General features: G+C 43.9%; 1 protein-coding gene across 2 annotated transcripts in view; it reads right to left on the bottom strand.

The window, feature by feature from the left end:
- LOC144178220 (astacin-like) overlaps nt 1–15,268 on the bottom strand; it is a 114,681-nt gene that overhangs the window by 65,307 nt on the left and 34,106 nt on the right. The window contains exons 2-3 of one of the 2 annotated variants that reach the window (XM_077705908.1): nt 13,923–13,960; nt 9,803–9,899 (exon numbers count right to left, since the gene is read on the bottom strand). In XM_077705908.1, the coding sequence (XP_077562034.1) occupies nt 9,803–9,899; nt 13,923–13,960 (135 nt within the window). The remainder of the gene's footprint in view (nt 1–9,802; nt 9,900–13,922; nt 13,961–15,268) is intronic. The other variant, XM_077705917.1, reaches the window with a different exon arrangement.

Genomic DNA, 15,268 nt, shown 5'->3' with positions numbered 1-15,268 from the left:
GAAATTCTATTCAGAGTTAGCTCATATGCAACAGGTTGTGATGACTGGGCACAATAAGAATCTTACAGAAATCTAATTGAGATAAGTTTAATATAAACCTGTCAAACTGTATTCAAAGCGGACTCACTCGCAACAGGATTTTACCACGATACTCAATAATAATATTAAGAAAGCCAATGAAGGTAAATTTAATAAAAACTCATCAAAATGTTTATTTAAAGTTTATTCACACGCTACAGGATGTTACGACTATACTCAGTAACAATTTTATTTAAAAATTTGACATAAATTTAATAAAAATCCGTCAGTAACTATATTAAAACATGGCTCACACGCAACAGGCTGTTGCGACTATACTCAGTAATAATTGCATAGAAAGCTTATTGAATGTTTTTTATAAAAACCCTATGAGAAACGTATAAGAAGCTATATTCAAAAGCGATAAGGTATGTTGACTTGGCTCTATGGACTTTTAATAAAACGCGGTGGCCAATTTGTAATAGAAACTGAATAGAAATATTCTTTTAAATGTTCACAAAATGTTTATAGAATTCTTTTGAGCAATCTCTATAACAAGTTTATTAAATGTCGGTAAACATTTTTATGAGGGAATGCGTCGGAATTTCCACGTGTGTTTCCCGAGCTAATCTATGTTCCGTCTGCAGCGCTTCATGTGTCACGCTTTCCCGAATAAGATAAGGCTCTTTATTAAGGATCTTGGCCTCCCTCTTTTTTATACAAGATCGCTTATATTTCCCCGGCAAAGATGTCTTCTAAGTTACGCACTTTTGTAAATGGTGAAGCCGACTTTAAATGCGCTCGGTGTACAGCGTTTAATACGGATACATAGGGCACTATAGAGGTAGTTACTAGATGGCACTTGGTCTTGGACACTTTAATATGAATCTTTTTATTGCGGTACCTAGAAATTTTCTTTCCTGCGATGGGGATGTGTACACCAGTGAAGCCGACTTTAACGTGGTTCGGATTACATTTATTCGAAAATTCATATTTGGGAGTTCCGGAAATTTTTAATGGTGAAAAATTACACAGGACAGCTGAATTAGCATTTATATTTTTCGGCAGAATCATTTATTTATTTATTTATTTATTTATTTATTTATTTATTTATTTATTTATTTATTTATTTATTTATTTATTTATTTATTTATTACACGTTCCTACAGCGCCCGTAAGGCATTATTGTAGGGGTGTTATATTGAACAGTATACAGCACATAAATTTGTTTGTGTGAGACAAATAACAACGAAACACTTATTTGAACAACAATAAATGACGAAAATACCATTCCGGAAATAAAATTATACAGCATGCTCTATAGCCTCAGCAAAATTCCCTGCAAGAAACACTTCCTTCGGGAGATTATTCCAGTCACTAATAGTGTTAGGAAAAAATGAATGTTTGAATACATTAATGCGGCATTGGAATTCTCTAATTTTTCGTGCATTATCTCTCCGTGCGGATACATAGTGCGGCTGTTTTAAAAGTAAATCTTTATTCCGGTTTGCTTATTGTAAATGTTGTGCAGAAATTTCAACCTGAGCAGTTTTCTTCTCTGATACGACGATTTCCATCGAAGGCTGTTTAGGATTTCTGAGCTCCTGACGTTAAAATCATAATTACTAGTTGCAAACCGAGAAGCTCGTTTTTGAAATCTCTCTAGTTTTTCTTGTAATATTTCGGTAGAGGGGCGCGATGTTGTGCATGCATATCCAAGTACTGGTCTTATATTTTTGAAATAACGAGTTTCTTTTAGTGCTTGGGGGGCATCCTTAAAATTCCTCTGGAAGAAATAAAGAAGACGATATGCCTTGCTGATTATTGTGTCGATGTGGGTTGTCCAGTCCAATGTTTCTGTGAGGGTCGCACCAAGATATTTTCCCGTGTCTACCGTCTGTATTTTACTATTCCGCAGCGATAATGAAGAGCGCACTGTGTTCTTTTTTGTTCGTAAATTGGACGTGATAGCATTTGGAGATGTTTAACTTCATCTGCCCTTCTGTACACCAAGTGATAATTCTGTCAAGGTCCGTTTGCATCACATCTACGTCTTCGGCACATTTCACAGGATGATATATGATGCAATCGTCCGCATATACCCGTACAGTGCATTTAAGTCCCATGGGAAGATCATTGATGAAAATAAGAAAAAGTAGTGGTGCAAGGATGGTGCCCTGTGGGACTCGAGATAAAGCACTAACAGGAGATGATGAAACACCATTAACGAGCACCTGCTGCTGGCGATCACTCAAGTAGTCTTTCACCCAGCTTAGGAGATACCTGGGAAGGCCTAAAAACGGCGTCTTGTAAAGCAGAAGATTGTGCGGAACAACATCAAAAGCTTTTTGTAAATTTAAGAAAATAGCATCTACCTGCACACCTTTGTCGAATCATAGAGCGATATCGTGAATAAGCTCAGTAATTTGCGTTACACAAGATAAACCTGACCGAAACCCATGTTGCCACGGCGTGAAAATTTTATTATCTTGAAGGTGCTTGATTACACATGAGTATATATTATGTTCTAAGGTTTTACAGCAAACGCAGGTTAGTGAAACTGGTCTGTAGTTGCAAGGTTTATCTTTGTCACCGGTTTTATGTAGGGGTGTGATGTTCGCTATTTTCCAGTCTCTGGGCAACGTCGCGCAGTTTAAAGATAGTGTGAACAGTACGACCAGAAAAGGAGCAACATGGGCTGCACAACGTTTAAGAGCTTGATTTGATATGCCATCAGGGCCATGCGCAGAGTGTGCATTCAGATTAGCGAGCAATGATTTGACCCCTGCCTCAGTTATCTTAATATCATTCATATTTGTAAGTTGCGGAAAAGGAGTGGAAATCGCGAGTGGGTTTTCTTCCGAAAAGACCAAATGAAAGTATGAATTAAAGCATTAAGCTCTACCTTTATCGTCTTGTATTATTACACCGCTGTGGGAAAGAGGTGGAATGCTAACAGAGTCTTTTATATGGCTTTTTTATGTAATGCCATACTTCTTTTGGGTTTGTTTTGATTCTATCAGCGAGAGACGTTAAGTACTTGTGTTTTGCCTGTTTCATTTCTTGCTCAAGTTGGGCAACTAAGGCGGTAAGTTGGGCGAGTTGGTTACTAACTAAGGAAATCATCGTACTAGCGAACACTAAACAGAGACAAAGGCAAAAGCGGCGACGAAACACACGCTAGAAGTTCAACTCAGTTTATGCAACAGAAACACGAAGAAAAGCCCATATGTACATGAAACGTGGAAAGGGTAAAAACCAGCGAGCACAAACCAAGTAAAATAGTATCGCACTCGTCACACTTGCTCATATCACAAAGCCACCTCACAGTGCCCGCCAATATCACTCGGCGTAAATTAAACTTACACGTCTGTTCGGCTATCACCCATCAACCGTGCACAACCTGCTCCCCCTCTCCAAAAAACCGCTTTCCTTTGCAGAGAGGGCCAAGGGTGGTGAACTGACGCACCTTTCCCTTTCTCTGTTTATCAAGAAGGCCTCAAAAATTTCCCCTTCTGACTGCGAGGAAGACCTGTACAGGATGCGCGTCTGCAGAAAATTTGGAGTGCAATCCTTGCACTTCCGGCAGTGATCAGCCAGGTGGCCAGCCCCCATCTGGATGGCCAGCGTATCTTGTACAGGTCTTCCTCGCAGACAGAATGGGAAATTTTTGAGGCCTTCATGATAAACAGAGAACGGGAAAGGTGCGTCAGTTCACCATCCTTGGCACTGTCTGCAAAGGAATTCGTGTTTTCGGAGAGGGGGAGCAGGTTGTGCACGGGTGAGGGGTGATAGCCGAACAGACGTGTAAGTTTAATTTACGCCGAGTGATATTGGCGGGCACTGTGAGGTGGCTTTGTGATATGAGCAAGTGTGACGAGTGCGATACTATTTTATTTGGTTTGTGTTCGCTGCTTTTTACCCTTTCCACGTTTAATGTACATATAGGCTTTCTGTCGTGTTTCTGTTGCATAAACTGAGTTGAAGTTCTAGCGTGTGTTTCGTCGCCTCTTTTAGCTTTGTCTCTGTTTAGTGTTCGCTAGTACGATGATTTTTTTATTAAGTTGGGCTTCTAGAACCTTTACTTTTGCCAGCAACGATGGCTGATTTGTTCTGTGGAAGTTTTAAAGCAAAGCTTTTTACCTCTACCCCCCAAGGGTTCTTTCGCGACCGTTGGTGTCACCAGAAAACTCCAGCGAACAAATAAAAGAATTTACTGGCACCGCCGGGAATCGAACCTGGAACTAATAGACTAACAAAGCGGAAGCCCGTTGTCTTACCGATTTAGCTACGAGCCCACGCGAAGACAGGGGAGACAGGTGGTGTACTCACCAAGCACATCTACGGGTTTACCCCCAGCCTTCTCGCTGAATGCACGTGAAAGCGTCACACGACCACTCGCGCCCGTCTAGCGGCCCTGTGCGCACCTTGCTCATGTGCTAAGAGTTACAAAAATTAAAGGAAGTTCACACCAATGCATGGCATCTCACTTCTAGTCCGCCAATGTGCTATCAAGCCTGTGGCCTCCAGTGTTCACGTAAACAATCACAGCTCCTTGTCGTCCGCCCTCACGCCAAACCAAGGAATACATTCAAATACTCCTTGATGGCTAGGCCATCACTCGAAACCCCAGCATCAAGATCCTGGGCCTACATTTCCAGGCCAACACCAAGAGTGACGTCTCCTTGCAGCGCCTCAAAAACAGCATTAATCTAATCATACACATGATCAGGCGAGTTGCCACCAAGAAGCGAGGCCTAAAACAATCCGGTACCTTTCGATTAATTGAAGCTTTTGTCCTGTAGAGAGTTACTTACGACAAACCCCTATCTTCTTCTCGACAAGGAAGACAAAGAGGTGCTTTATATAATGATTAGAAAGGCGGTCGAGCAGGCCATTGGTCTTATCATTAGTGCGTCCACACAGAGGCTGCTTAGCACAGGGCTCCACAACACAGTGGAAGAGCTGATAGAAGGCCATCTTTCTAACCAGAAGGTCCGACTCAGAACAGCTATGGGTAACCACATGCTTTACCAGATTGGCTGGGCAGCCCAAAATGTCACTCAGCTTGACGTACTCCCCGACTTTTGGCGACTGAAACTAAAGATGCTCCCTTTGCTTACAAAAATGAACCCCTCACATGACGAGGGTCACCGAAAAGCACGGGCTCAAGTGCTAAACACCACCCTCGGTGGGGTTCATGCAGTTACCTACACAGATGTCTCCAAACATCGGGAGCAGCAATACGCCATCATCGTGGCTTCTTCCAGAATCAACCTCCTTGCGTGTACCTCGCTTAGGACCCAAGAAATGACGGCAGCAGAAAAGGCAGCCATCACCTTGGCTCTCGCTCAACCAGGGGTTCGGAGGATAGTCAACGATTCCGAGAAAGCCTACTGGAATTACCAGTAGGGTTGGGTGTGCTGACCTGCACTGCGTGTGCTAAAAAAAACACTCCCCAAACGGTTCCATTCAGCTCATCTGGACACCCCCTCACGCTTCAATGGAGGGCAACAAATACGCCCACCCAACAAGCCTGCGCTTTTACCTCCCGTTCTATGGAGCTGCACGAGGACAGTCACCCGCGTGTCACGTTCAGGGAGATAACCCAGCATTATCACCTTCTGAGACAGACCGTACCTTCGCCTTACCCTGACCTTTCTAAAGAACAACAAACTACCCCACGGCTCATACAATCCGGGCTCCTTCCCACAGCCTACGCGTCTTCACTTAATGTATCCGAATCGCTACGACGCTGAATGTAAATTTTGCTCAGAAGTAGGAACACTCCGCCCCGTAATCGGCGTGTGCGACTTTAGCCCTGACCGCCCTCCTCTCTTTCCATCAACTACCCAACAAGAGCAATGGGAGATGCTGCTGTCCAGGCCCTGTCTACCTACCCAGCTTCAGCGGGTGGACAGAACACAGGCTGCGCGGACTGCATATGGGCCCCACAGAAGGAGGAATCACTCCCCAGGGCTGCACTCGGGGCCGCTCAGAAATAACAGAAGTATTTCTTCCTCCTCCTGCTCCTTCTCTTCCGCAAATCTCGTCGCCTCCGTCCGCGGCGCAGAGACGGAGAAGACAGATCGTCTGACACCGTGTTGTAGCTTACTTTAATTTTATAAAAAAAAAGTTTCCACTCTCGCGCTACACCAGTACAACTCAACCAAACACCGTTCATCCTTCAAGCATTGATTTAACCTTAACAATAATATTTCTTTGAAGTAATAAATTGTGTGGTTAAGTGCATTTGACTTCTCTCTGGTTTTGCTATAAGTAGAGCGATGTGAGTGAATTTAAGTGACGTCGCATGGGTAATCGTTATGGGTGCCGTTTGAAGCTTTGCTTTCCAACCACATTCACGGGGTGGATTGGCGCGATTTTTTTATACAACCGAGCTTTCCTTTTTTTCGATGTACGTAGTTCTCGTGTAACCCAAGGTTTTCCACTCAGTTCCTCTGATGTAATCATTTTTGAGGGGATAAATCCGTTGACTAACGTTAAAACTTTCTCTTTGAACAACGTCCATAACTGTTCTATGTTTAAATCGTTGCTGCGGTCTAAGACATATGGCAAAAACGAGCTTAACTCGTTGTTAATGGAGTCATAGTTACCTTTATCGTACGAGAACACCGAGAACACCGAGAACACCGCACCTACCACCACATCATAGTAGCTAATCCCTGGTGTTGCTATAACCGACGTCAGTAAGTCCTTGTGGTTGCTGAATAATAAATCTCGTATACTACCGCCTGAGCGGCTCGACCGTGTAGGAAAATCTACAAATTGAAAAAGTTCGAATATTCTAACTATTTCACAAAGAACACCATTAATCCCGGAACGGTAATTTTCAACCGGTCGGTGCTCTCGCCATGTCATTTCGGGTAGGTTAAAATCACCGCCCAGAAGAATCGTCTCTGCTGATATAGCAGTCAGTGATCGTGACAACCCCAGCAAGGGCTAAATACTATTTGATCCTGGCAGTCGATAAAAAGCACCCACAACCAGGCTGTTGCCATTGGATAATAATATTAGGCACCAAATAGATTCCGATGCTTTGTCAGCACAATGAAGGGGCATGCTCTGGAGGGTATCACAAAATAAAATAAATGCGCCGCCACCACGCGTGTTGCGGTCTTTCCGATAAGAGGCATAACAACTTGGAAAAACTTCACTGTCTGAAACCTCGGCCTCCAACCAAGACTCGGTTCCAAGTATTATGTCTCGTTGAGCAATGCTGACCAAAGTATCAAACTCGACGATTTTGTTTTTTAGGCTTCTGCAGTTTACATTTATGACGGTCAATTGATGAAGAGAGCGGTTACTGGATTAGCGGTTACTGGAGAGTGGTAACTGGACTGGTTACTGGACTGTATCAATTTATGCAAGCCCAAATTGGTCACTATTCGTGTAGCAAAAAGAATTCATCGATGATTATGCTTCTCTTTAATGCGAAAATGGGAGTGAAATTATCCCGTAAACAAAAACAATCACTAGATAAATCAAAACGGATTGCCGAATAACCACTTCTGAAGAACCTTAATGCGCCGACGAGTTACCTCTCCCCCGAGCAACTGGTTCGACCACGCTCACGCGCCAACATATTTGCTACATTTTCTTTGCGTGGCGCCCACTGTGGACCGCTTTTTCACTCTGTATAGAAGCCCTTGCTCTCCTCGTAACAATAGTGAAGGCATCGGTCAAGTGGTCGGTTCGGCGATAGCGCGATAAAGAGCGTACCAATAGCCGTTCGCTCCCCTCCGTTTTCTTTAACGCACCCCTCTACTTTCTACACCGTCATATTTCTCTTCACGCTGCCGCAGTACCCGATACACTCTCTTGTTTCGTTGAAATCTCTTCGCTGTTGTCGTACTTTCATTGCCCACGGTTCTCAGCTGCATATTACCGTGCTGGTTTGAATACGCCGACGTAGAAGTTGCGGACATAGCGCGACCTGATTCTACACAGAATGAAGGAAAACAGGCTTTCCTCATCTCAAAACTCCTTGCACACTAGTGCTTACTTACAATGGCTCTTCAAGTCAAACTTGCAACTTATTGAGACGGGTAATTTTCGCTCAGTCAACAAAGCTTGAGTGGTACTTATATATGCCATATGTAGCTTGCAATAAAGCCCATCGGAAATACTGGCCACATTTGCACTGCGGCTGTACTCAGTTTCGCCGCTTAAAGCATGTTTTACCCCATGTGAAAACCTGGCTGTCGTCGAACTCGTTTTCGTATTGTTACATCAAAGCTGAGCCGAAACCCTCTGGCACGCGTCGTCGAGGAGATACTTCTTCCATGAGCCACGAAACACAACTTTTTGACTGCTTGTAATCTCCACACCGACGATCTGCCCGAACGAATAAACCGTAAGCTCACGAACACGCGCGCCATGTCCGTTTCACTTGACCAGTAGGATTGATACCTTACACTCCCATTCGTGACGTTTGCAAACAACATTTGCGGACTACGTTTGCGGACGTTTGCGGACAAATGTGCACCGTTTTTATATGGGTGGGAACCATCCTTGCCGCCGAACGCAGCGTCGACTTCTCTGTCTGCTCCCACCCTAGATTACGTGCGTCATGCTCCCACCCGTTATGACGTGCCACGGCAACCTGCCTGCACAGGCTTCACGGCATCCCACACCCGCCTAATCCCCGTTACGCCGAACGCCACCGACCAATGCAACATGCCGCAGGCTTCGTCCGCCACTGGTGACGATGTCATCCCGTGGGCCTCTTTTAAAAGCTGTTGTCGCACTACACCTGCCAATACAGAACCCTAGTCCGGGGGACAAACCTGACATACAAATCACACCGCTCCACTCAGCCTCGATTATATCTCCGAAGATCACGTCCATGCTGCCCTGATAAAGCCATACTACATTAACTATTCAACATTATAGCGTTCGTTGTGGTGGCGCCTTTGCCGCCGTGTATAGTGTTGCAGATCTGCGATGAAAGGGCTAATCTGAGGCACAGCGAAGGAGGCGTTCTATGTAACGCCACAAAGACACGCTAGAGGGGTGAGTGTCTAGACGAGAATCTCATCGCGCCTGGCCTGCGGAACCGCGCAGTCAACCAGCATTGTCGGCAATCGCAATTATGGCCACTACTGCACGTGTCATTGGTATTTTGCATATGCGCTTTATTTAACCTCTTTACAGTGTCTTCCCCAAAGATAGATACGCCCCACAGATTCATATTCTACAATGCGCACTTTCATCGTCCCGAGTCGCAGCTGGAATGCGGTACAGGGCTCGCATTAGATGATAAAACACCATATACGGTGTTTCATATAGCTGTATATAGCTGCAAACCTGCATAGATTTTAATTGGAGGGACTTGAGAAGCACATTTAACGTAATAATTATAGTCTATCTTGACAACAGTGTCAGCGCTAAAACACAGAAAGACAGCGGAAGAAGACGCGACGAGTACTGACTCATAACCAATTTGTTTTGTTGAAGGCAGACAGTATGTATGTATCTGGCCTTAACAAAAACGGAGGAGGACAATAGTTTACAATAGTTGCAAATAGGACAATTAACAGGCCGAGCTGACAACATTTTTCAATTGACTGCGGTTTGGCCTCAATGCCACCATGAAATAGCAGCGAATTACTTTTGTAAACAATGTTTTTCTGTTTCAGCCTTTGTCGCAATTTTTACAGTAAGGAAAGTTTATTATATCTTATTATAGGGTTCATAGTGCGCCCTACAGGTGTATTTTCGAAAACATAGCAAGAATGATGTTCGCCGTATAGTTACTTACACTTACCGAAGGGCTTTTCAAATTCGTAGAACACTTTTCCACCCGTCCATACCAGGGCTTGGTCGGTAACGACCGTGTATGTCACAAACCGCTGTGCCTGGAAAAATATAAATCCGCAAAGGATATTTAGGACAAGTAAACGGGAAGATATGAGGAAGCTGTATCTCTAGCACGGGTGACCGCCCGAAATGCGCACATGAGCGCCGTCGTGTTCGCGGGACGCTTCGTTCGCACCGTAATCCGCAAGACATTCCTGCTTACCGAAACTACTGAAACCTTTCCTCGCGAAACACCAAAACAGGTCCGACATTTAACAAGCAAAGAGGTCATGGCTCTCGGATTCAACAGGAGCATGTCACAAATATTAACGAAGAAATTTCCTGTCGAGTACATCGTTGACGGGCACTACAAACAAGAACAGTGTATCCCGGTGTTCTTGTGGTTAAAGGAACAAAAACCCTTCCAATCTGTATACTGATACAGATGAGAATACTGTGAGCCTAAATCATTTCCATCTACTTTTACAGTTCCAGCTTTACATACAGACTCCCAAAAAGTTGTCATCCACACTTTTTCGGACAAAACAAGCAAAATAGTGAGTTGCGGCTGCCTTTTTGGCATCAGGATTTTGAAGAAGCGTAAAACGAGCCGGCATGAGTAGTTTTACGTCAAAAAAAGATCGAATATTCCTCAGTGTGGACGGAAGACATTAGAAAACCTTCTCTTGAAGCCCTCTAAGCGGAACGTCGTGTGGGAATATTATTTTGAATGCAATGTACTCTTTCAATGCGACGTTTAATCGTTACTTTGACGGGGATCGCCTAGACATTAAAAGGTGCATTTTTCTATCTACAGTTTGGGATTGTAAAAATGTTTAGGAGAATATTCTTGGAAATGGAGTATCCTTACAAAACTTCATGAAGCTGTACACAGGATTTGAATCTTAACGGGAAGCCAAACAGAAACCCATGCACGAGCCGTTTTGGCTAGTAATAAACGGTTACTGCTAAGGTGATCGCGGGCGTCTTAAAAACAAGTGCCTGAAAAACAGAATGGTTGCTAGATTAGGAAAAAAGCTTAAAGCAGGTATCATTTAAAGCACCAGAAAGATGCGTTCCTTTATCATAGCAGTGCCGAAATGGTACCGATTGTTGCATTCCAGAGCATCTCTGTGGACTAGTTCGTTACGGTTGTGAACATTATTTAGTGCACGCAAATAAGCATACACACAAAACTAGAGATGGACCATACCGACGCTGATGAACTCCGATATGACTCTTTTCTACTGGGCATTCTATATTTGTGCGACACATAATAAAGTCACATCTTTGCGCGACGCATAATAAATGTCATGTTGCATAAACAAACGCATACACTTCCGCGTCACCACGCGTAACCGCTAGCCAGCTACTGTCGTGTTTGCCGCTACTTTACACGTACTGCATAGGCTTCCCGCTTATCGTCACCGTCGATCTTGCATTCCTTTTGTGTCGCCAAGTGACAGTGGCCTTCGCTGACATCCTAAATTCTCTGACCGCAAGTGTGCCCCTCATGCCCAGCCATTACTGCGTCGCGTGGACTTTCTTGTGCGATTAAAACCCGCCGTCCAAAGAGCCACTATCAAGACACATCACTGTCCAATTGAAATGCCTCTAAGGTCGTTAGTCGTACCACTTAAATGCTGTCACTCGGTGACCTCACCGAATAACTGTATTTTAAATATTTCTCCTATGACCTTACTGCTGAAATCATGCAGTGCATAATTCCAAACTTTTGCAGTTATCCTTAAGTTTTCAAAATGAAAAAACATCCGTCGTGGCCGGACTAAACTTGAGCGAGATACCAAAGTCTAGTTCTATAACTAAAATAAGGTTGTATTTTGTCTTCATGGCCCATTTGAAGTAAAGCAATGCAAAAAAATTTGCATCAAATGTCACTTCGCCTGGGAATTCAGGAGAAACATTTCTTGCGCTCTGAAGGATAGCTGGCATTGAGAACGTAAAGAAATACGAAAACGTTTGCATATTAACATGCCAATTTGCCTGGAAATTCCGAATAAATATTCCACATACTCTAAACAACAGGTGGCATTGAACGCAATCCAGGTTATAGTAGCAGTGGCTTTGAGGTACCCCGCCTGGTGATACAATTTTATGTAGGCGCCATTCTACGTGACCGATAAGAGTCTTCCCCACGGGTCATGGGGGACTTGTAAGCATCCTTGAAGGCAGACGCCCCTTTCAGACGGCTCTGGGCTCTGGGCTTTTGGCAGCTGTTCGAAGCACGCCAAATCATAATTCTCAAATGCGCACTCAAGGTAGTTCTAGGGCAATTTTTTGTGTAGTAACGTTGCGAGGATACGGGCCTCCTTTTTGTATGTCGTTTTATTGAACCCAGCCAACGCGATCCCCGGCTTCGTGTGTAATCTATAAATGAACCACACATGAGCGAGGTGCGTATGCTTAATAAATTTAGTACTGCGCTGCATAATAAACACTCCTGCTCACTGATTCTGTTATCGTGTTCCTTGTACTTTTTATGATGCGAAAGCATCCTGTGTCACATGACGAGAAAACCGCGGCGTTGACGGCAGTGTATGGACCCAAACTTCTACGTGCCTTCAACTAAAGAAAAAAAACCCTTCAGGTACGCTATTGAAACTCACTGACGCGCGAAGAAGGGCAAGTGCCTTAACCACTACTCAACGCTTAAACCCCGCAAGCTCCGGCTTTCGAGGCACGCTCAAGCCTTGTTATGTGTTTTTAAGCCGTAAACTTAGTGGCTTCGTCTAGCGATACACTAGTAGTATATCGCATGTGTGTCATGCTGGTCTCCAGATGCTACCACAATACAGATTTGTACCAGATCCCCAGCGTTGTCGCTCAATAGTTCGACCTCTCAAGAACCTAGCGAAACCAGTTCAGGAAAGTGATATTTGGCATAAAGCAAGACGTCAGCCTGGAGATGAAAACTGTAAAATACCATTCTACAATTCTGAATATATTTGTATAATTCGCTGTCAAATCTTACTCCCCATACATTTGTATGGGATAGTTTCCATGGCTCTGGAGCTTAGTAGCGCAACGTGCTTCATTTGAAACTGTGTACAAAGCACGTTTTGAGCCCCAATATTAGCTGCGCGAAATTATTTTACATTACGCAAAACAACTACAGAGTAATCACTGTTGAAAGAACTATCATGTGCGGGAAAGCTGCGCGTGACTTCAATACAAAGTCCTGAGCGATGTTAGCACTGGCCCCGTATAAACTCAGAGAATGATCAATGACGAAGACAGCTGTAGTCAGTGGCCTGAACTGGTACCTCCCCACTACTCCTAGCTTGTACGGCACCCAGGACACGGCTTTAGAGTCACATTTATGGTGGTTACGTGCTTTGCATGCGACGCATTTTGGCCTGTCCTGGGGATACATTCGTGCTGCATCGCGCATGCGTATGGCTCCTCGGTACAGAGTTCCGAATGGTTTTAGGAATGGTTCAATATCCACACTATGGGATGTTGTACAATGACGGTAAAAGCTTTCGTCAGAAGCCCACATTAGATTGAACTATTCCTATGTCAAAATACCCCCAATATTCTGAAATAATCACTCATGGAGGTTAACTGGTGAAGAAGACAGCAGCCGTCAAGGCATTACGGCCCACCACCAATTTTACTGCCATATTGTCTTGGCTGTGAAGTCCCGTAAGCACACCTAAGTGTCTTTTTTTTTTTTTTGATAAGGTCATACCTGCATAACAGGCCACTTAGGATGACAGCACAAAACTACGAGCAAAAATAATTAGGTCCTCTCGATTGCTCTACACTGTTATTGAATGTGAGCGAAACAATCTTACCCTTATTTGCACTGTGAAATATTGCTGCATCTTAATGCTTTTAGAACAATATTCATCACAAATTTCTAGAGTGCTGGGTTTACGTATACCTTTATATCCACTGACCCATTTCTTTATTACTAGAGAAAATGCGGCTTGGCGAGCCATCTCTTCGTATTTGATGAAACTGTGAAAGTGGTCGGAACTGACGAAACATGAAGGCGTAGATGTTGGTCTCTTTTCCGCGAGCCAGCATATCTGGAGAAAAGCGGCGGTTTGTCTTACTTGAGGCTTTGCAGGAATGATGTCGCCTTCGATGAGATCTGGAAAAGAGTAGGCGAAAACTCTAAATAATAGGCGAAAGCTGTGCGGTTAGATCAAAAAGTTGAAATTCCAGAAATGGCGATGCATCCTTTTATAGCAAATAAGCAGTCACTCACGCAATCTTTATGCATGTAAAAAAATGTGAAAAATGACTTTATGCATGCAATCTTTATGCATAAAGAAAAATGTAAAAAACGACAAGGAAATGCCAAGGACAATTAGGGCCCTAGTGCAAATCACAATCCTGTGGAGTAATAATATTATGGTTATATTATAATAATATTATATTATAATAATATTATGTTATTGTGGAGTAGTAAGCTTATTGTGATATATTCATGAGCTACGGTCATCCCACTTCAATATAACACCTGAGTCTGGCATCGATGGCATTGAACGAAATCTGAATTATTTTATTCACTCCTGTTTTCTTGGTATGGTCTATTTTTGGTTCACTCCACTTCTCAAAAAGCAAAAACCTAAACCCAGTTCCACCGAGTGTGAAATGTGCTCAACCAGGGGAGCTGTGGTTCTTTTCTGTCGGTTCGAACGCCAAAGGGCGCTTACCCGAGAACGGCCGCACCGTCACCGCAACAATTCTGTGGTTAGCGCAAAAAAATCACCAGCTAAACGTCCGTGCCGGAGGCTCCCTTATTCTTCCCCTGGAGCTCTCTCGGGGAGCATCTGTCTGCAGGTCGTTACTGTATGGTCGGGGCTTCGGCTTGCAGCGTCAGTGATGACGTCACTGCAACTGTGCTGCTTGGTTTTTTTGTACAAAAAACAGGGGCCTCCAAAGAAGTCGGCTGGGGCTGTTGGGAGCACTTCTGTTGCCAGATGTGTGTTCGTTTTGTTGTAGCTGATTAATTGACTCTTTCAGGCAATTGAAGCAAATGTGCCTGAAGGTGGCGATGCCCAAGGGCCATTGTGATCCAAGATACGTTTGTGTGCATGTCCGTCAGTGCTCTAGGGCACTACTTTAAATTTTTTCTTCTAATAAGGGATTTTTGCGGTGATGTGTCGTCGCTGGGTATGTGCGCGGTTGTTTTGTTAAAAACGGTACTCGGTGGTTTGTTTACGCACAATCATCAGCATACTAAAGGCAAAGACAAAATCACTACACTCGAGTTTCCTTTGCGAGGTAAATGTCGTAATGTCCCCGTTAGCGACGGGCGAGATTGCGACTATGTGTAAAGAATATGCTAAAAGAAAAATTGACTTATGACCCAGTCCTTTCGGTTAATTTGGGGCAGTTAATGCATAGTTCAGAAATGCATACCAAAAAAGTGAGCTTGCAGCAGCTACTTTAT

Source organism: Haemaphysalis longicornis, unplaced genomic scaffold (genome assembly GCF_048455015.1).
Source record: "Haemaphysalis longicornis isolate Haplotype H1 unplaced genomic scaffold, Haemaphysalis longicornis Haplotype H1 scaffold_1, whole genome shotgun sequence".
NCBI lineage: Eukaryota > Metazoa > Arthropoda > Arachnida > Ixodida > Ixodidae > Haemaphysalis > Haemaphysalis longicornis.
Note: the sequence above shows the minus strand (reverse complement) of the source record. Positions and strands in the feature narration are given on the sequence as shown.